The sequence below is a fragment of the Ornithodoros turicata genome, chromosome 1 (genome assembly GCF_037126465.1).
Source record: "Ornithodoros turicata isolate Travis chromosome 1, ASM3712646v1, whole genome shotgun sequence".
Classification (NCBI taxonomy): domain Eukaryota; kingdom Metazoa; phylum Arthropoda; class Arachnida; order Ixodida; family Argasidae; genus Ornithodoros; species Ornithodoros turicata.
In genome coordinates, this window is record NC_088201.1 from 106,408,465 (window position 1) to 106,414,464 (window position 6,000).

At 44.9% G+C, this 6,000-nt stretch overlaps 1 protein-coding gene across 1 annotated transcript in view; it reads right to left on the bottom strand.

The window, feature by feature from the left end:
* LOC135381923 (neprilysin-1-like) overlaps nt 1–5,731 on the bottom strand; it is a 178,002-nt gene extending 172,271 nt beyond the window's left edge. The window contains exon 1 of the mRNA XM_064612572.1: nt 5,658–5,731. Coding sequence (XP_064468642.1) covers nt 5,658–5,726 — 69 coding nt within the window. The 5' untranslated portion in view covers nt 5,727–5,731. The remainder of the gene's footprint in view (nt 1–5,657) is intronic.
* Between the last annotated feature and the right edge of the window lie 269 nt (nt 5,732–6,000).

Here is a 6,000-nt window from a genome sequence, read left to right on the forward strand (position 1 = left end):
ATATAGCTATAATATACGTAATTCATCTAAGGGCATCCAGTGGCGAAAACGGAGTGATTACTACTTGTACAGATTCGCATGCACAACAAATGAAAGAAATAAATAATTGCAACTGGAGCATATGTATTATTTAATTGGCAAACCTGTAACTACAGCTGAGGCAAGAGCACGAGGACGTCACAGTACCAACACTTCAGCTGTGGTGAACGACGCCTCACGTTGTTGCAACTTCCTCTCCAGTACACCGAAAACATTTCTATACCTTTCTGATATGTTAGAATGACACACCAGCGACGCGGCTATGGTAAATCAGAAGCACACGAAGAAGTAAAACACAAGGATGACAAAGGACTAAGCAAATAACGGACGTAAGACACACACGTACACACTGTGTTGAACCGTATTAGAGAGACAGACTGTGCTGTGATTAGTGTTCCTAGACCGTCCAGCAAAAACGTAACCACGTAAACTTTGTAGTGAAAATACCGTAGAAATACTCTGATAAAGTTCCGTCACTTGACCCTTGTGCATTCTTCACAATTCTGAACACGATCCGCAGTTCGTACAGACGCAGAGACACAATAACGTAACGCACACTTACCCGACACTCTCGTACTGAATGATTGAATGTGCGGCTTGAACGAGAACACAGTGACTTTTGAGCAGTACATTTTATACAGGTTACCTTGCAAAGAAACAAGAAAAACAAACGAAGGAAATTCAAACACGGAATTCGTTTAGAAGTTACAAGGTTCCTATAAAGGGTACATTTATAAGTTACGACGATTAGATTTCCGTTGAACACTGAAGTAACCTCTATTGCTTCTCCGGTGTCACGTTACAAGTCATGTTTAACCTTTAAATAGAGGTATCCCACGTGTAACCTATACGATATTTGGAAATCTACGTCTATATAAAGGTTACACGTTGCTAAAAGTTACAATAAAGGGTACCGAGTTAAGAGTGTAGCTAACCGTACGGGGCTGGCTCCATGCATGCGCAACGTGCAGCACCACACTAATTTGGTGTGGAGATTGTGCTGGGTTAGTTCGAGTAATTTGAGTAATAAACACAGTCCTTAATGCAGTAATATATTAACCAGTTGGAGGAAATATCTTAGTGACTGTTATTTGCTACCGAAATAACAATCTATGCGTGCTCTCCTCACCCGTGTGGTTGAACCTCGAGCTCAGACGGCTCCCCATGTGGCCTAGCCATTTCAGTGGAGTGCAGCTGTAGCTTCCACAGTTTCGCCACGAAAACCACCGCCCCCCTTGACCACGTGATCATCCGTAACGAATCACGACAAAATAGCCGGAAAACGGCGCCAAAGAGCGCGCGCTGACTGATCGAACTGCGCATGTGCGCTGCGTGCCCTCTCCACACCCTCTCACTCATCTCCTCCCCCCCCCCCCCCCTGTTCCGAGCGCTTCGCCAGGTCATCTGCTAATATTATCGGGAAGCAGAAAATGAAAATCCAGAAGACGAAGGAATTCACATGTACAAATTTATTGACACGGTAAACATATACACAAGAAGCAACATTTGAATGCAAGTAAATCTGCACGATTATTACAGAATACTGCAGAATAAACAGAGAATAAATAGCGCCGAGCAACAGAAAGCGTGACTATCATATTATACAATCCTTAAGGGAACCTATTCGGTTTGGAGAAAGTAGATATTATTATACATATCTATAGCACGTGATGAGTCGCAGAAGCCATCCGCTTCATCCCAGCACAACTGTCGAATTTTCTGGTGACAGGGGCTCGTGGATCGCAGGGCCACGAACAGCTGTCGGTGTCTGAATGAAAAAACAAAAAACAAGGGAACCTGTTAATGATATGGTAAACCGGAGCACAGGCAACGTTAATTGGCTGAATACGCTCTATAATACATGCCAGCGTTACGCGTCTAATGTCGACTAATGCCAAAATTGGAGGAGCCCTGCGTACGCGATGCACGCTGTTTTCCTTTTCATGCACACCAGTGTATTAAGCATCAGACACATTCAAACAGCAGAACAAAACGCAAGAAGCAACGCCACGCAGAATCATCAACCAGATCATGACTGTTAACCGGCAGAAAGTGATGCAATACGGGGCAAGGTGCACACAGTTAGGCGACAGTATTAAACGTCTGATCACTGACATGCATCATACGTTTGTCTGCTTACCTGTCATTCAGGCGTTCATCCATGGCTCGAAGATCTTCGAAATCCACGAAACGAAATCACCGCCTGCTCCCATAGGCAGACGCGAGCTACACAACGGTCAGACGGGTCGGCGCCGCGGAGAAACGAACGCGGGCGAATCCACCGGTTAAATGAGCCTCAGCCAATCATGGTCGAGAAGGGTCACGTGGGAGACCGGAGCCAATGGAAAGTAAATAGCCAGAATTTGGCGGGAAATGCCAGTGGCGACACTATTTGCGCGGCGGCGAAACCGGCTTACTGTGCCTCCTCTGGCCATTTCGTTAAGTGTTCTACCAGTATTTGTTCCTCTGCAAACACGTCACGTTGTGCGTGTGCAAGTGTTTCTTAGAGTCACAAAATTTAGTGACTCTAGTGCAGGCCCCCAAGCTCCCCCTCTTCGCGGCTCTAAAAAAATGTTTGCACGTCATAAACACGTGGTATTACTCCGTCAGGCATCATAGTTGATACCCATTGGCCGAAGGACATTGCGCGCTCCGCTATTGGTTGGCAAAGTTTCAAAAGAGCATTCTTTCGCGGGCTGCCTGTCTGGCGGGCAGTTACGAGAAGAGAAGGGAGAGAAGTGGCAGCGGCGTCTCGCGTTTCGACGATGTCAGTTGACACCACGGTTTGATGGCATTGTTCAAAGAGAAGTCCCAGATTTGTTCGTGTGTCAAAGTGACTCAGCGCGTGTTGTGATGTTTCCCCGACACAAGTATCCTACGTACGAACAGTCTCTCGAGTTCAGAACTGAAATGCAGCGGTGAGCTGACGCCTGAGGAACACTTGTGAGTGCCGTCGCATTTTCAAATGCAGTCACAGCGGAGACAGGATTCGGTGTCCGTGCGACAAGCATTGCCCGCTTCGTTGAAACCTTCGCACTGCAACCAACGAAAGGAGATGCTCACCGTGAAATCGCATGCACTCGTGTGAGCGTCACTCACTTCTGGGAGTTGAGTGTGTGTGTGTTTTTCGAGTTCGAACTTGGTCAACGAACGCAACGATTTGGACTCTGTAGGCACGGTGAATATTTGTATCAGACTATTGAATCAGTACGATGTTTCAAATAAATGTGTATTTTGTTAAAAATTTGCCTAGTTGTTCTGCGGAATAACAAGCGTCGGGCATGAAAACCAGTAAAAGTAAAAGCCGATGGTAGCCAGTACTGGCCAGTACCGGGCCGAAAGGCGAGCCAAACTGAGAGACTCCTGATTGGCCGAAAGGTTGGCATCATAGTTCATTTTCATTGGTTGCATGTCCAGTGTTGCCTGAATTATCTCAAACTATGGGCTCTATGGGGAGCTGTGGGAGCCTGCTCTAGTGTTTCCCTCTTGCTTTTGTTTATTTTACGTGTTCTTTTTTTGTTTGTTTGGAGTGGGTTGGCACGCAGTGGGTGGGATGTAAAATAAATGGAAGATTCCTGGTTTTTGAAATACAAAAGAAGATTTCCGAGCTACTGCCATCGCATAGGCGGCGCAAACAATGCGTAGTCAACCGTAGTCGAAGCTGCATCGAAAATGAAACGAGATTCTATTCATATTCTATACGACTTGTAATATGCTCTACGATTCCTACCAAATATTGTTTCTAATTTCTATTCAAATGCTATCCAGTTTGTGTTTCTATCACCAATTATTGAAAGGAACCACATTGAAGCCAGATAAATGCTGTATACACAATTTCATGTGTACAATATGTATACATCTTACTGTATACAGCCAGTTTAGAATTTGTAACTAATATGTATACAGTTTCTACACAATTTCCTTTCCAGTTTGTATACATTTTGGCTACCTAATTTGTAACTACTCCCGCGCCCATTTCTTAGAAGGAACTAGATTGGAGCTGTATACAATATGTATCTACCTTTAATCCACCCAACCCAGGATTTTGTTTTTGGAAAACTTTTTTCATAAGGGAAGTATACCTTGTAAATTTTTTGAGCATATAATAGTGTCTCACTGAATGACGTTCCTTGAAACAAATGAGTTCTTCTACCCTTTCCAACATGGGTTTCGGCGTGGCTATTCATGCGAATCACAACTGCTTGATATAACACATGACTAGGGTTCGTGGTTTTCAGCATTTTCCGAAAAATGCCGGAAAACACCCCCCGAATGATTTTTTTCAAATTCGGAATATTCCGAAAAAATCCGAATTTCTCGTATCTTGACAGCTGCCATTCCTGGAACCGCAAAGGAAATCCCTTTGGAATCTCCCGTTGTCGACTATTTCTCGAGCGTGGTATTATCTTCGGGCTGTGCCCTGACCTCAGCTCTGTTGTGCGGTCCGTGACCGCCTTTTGGCAGCACACGTACTTAGTGACACACCTATCTTTAGTGAATTTACTATTCAGAACCTTTGTGGTCTGTTGTTGTCCGGTTAAAAAGAGATCACGAGTGTACGGAGCTCCCAAACGGTTTCAAAAGCCGATCGCTCATCCCCTGCCCTAGCCTTCTAGTTCATTTTTGTGTTCTTTGTATTCCTCTATCTACTCCCTTCCAGTTACGACTTGGAGTGACCCTTGTTTCAGTTCGTGAGGCACTTCAAGGCACTTCGAGGAACTTCACTGTATGAGGACTTATTCTTATTTGTTCTACGAGATGAATCTCGTATGGATGATATAAAGCGCGAGTTTTTCGAATATGCTGTATGCCCTGCCCCTCAGGTGGATATATCTCCTATTCAGTTTTGGACTGCCCGTTCCAGAACATGGCCTTTGTTATCGCAGTGCGCCTTAAGCATACTGCCTATTCCTGTTTCTAGCGCTAATGTTGAGCGCGCGTTCTCTAAACTGCGTGTTATTAATCGCAGGGAGCGAGCCGCTATGACAGATGCGAGCATGACGATGTACGCTTGCATCTATTACAACAAGTGATAGTCTCCTTGTTTGCTGGTTTGGCACAGGCAATAAAAGACGTTGTTAATGAAACCATGAATCGATTCACTTCTTTTCGGTTCATTGTTACTTCGCGCGCAAAATAGGCTTTCCTTCATGCGAAATTAATAGATGCCCGTATTCGGGCATTTATTTTTTGGGCGGAATATAGATGCCGAAAAAATCTGATTTATAGTCCCCCATATAAATGCCGATAAACACCCCCCGAATTGGGTTGAAAATAAATGCCGAAAACCACAAACCCTACACATGACTTATTGAGCAGCATGGATGGCGGATGCCAGGTTGCAAACGCAGCGACACAAATCGGTGTCCGTATTTTACAGCGATAGCTGTTGAGTGGAGGTATAAAAAGGGGGGGGGGGGTTCCGAAGTCGGTGGAAGGGTGCCTGAAGCACAGTGGTCTGCATCCAGTAAACCGCTTCCGCCCCCGCCTCACAGTGGGCCCAACAGTCCCGCGCTGTAATGTCTCAGGTGGACCCAACAGCTATCGCTGTTGGTGAAATAGCGCGAATGATTCTGCCATAATTTTTTACATAACCCTGACGTAAGCGCATTACTTACGTATTTGTACTTTTCTTCCAAGTAGCAGTCATCCATCAGCCAATTTGCGTATCCAATCTTGGGCGTCATGGTGTCGACCTGCGACGAAGAAAAATGAATAAACAGCATTAAGAATTGTTATGGAGACGGTTCCAAACGTTACGACCGCTACCTTCTGTAAAGCCTCGTTTTTTGTTTCATTGTCCATCCATTCCTTCTCTTTGATGAGCCCGTGGAATGTTTTCTTTAACTCGTCCACAAATGTTTCCGTCTGAAAGGCAAGACATCCAATACTCTGTATGCATTTTAAAACATATGGTATGAACAGTGATCTTAGAAGCTCAACAACAACGCGACGCAGCGC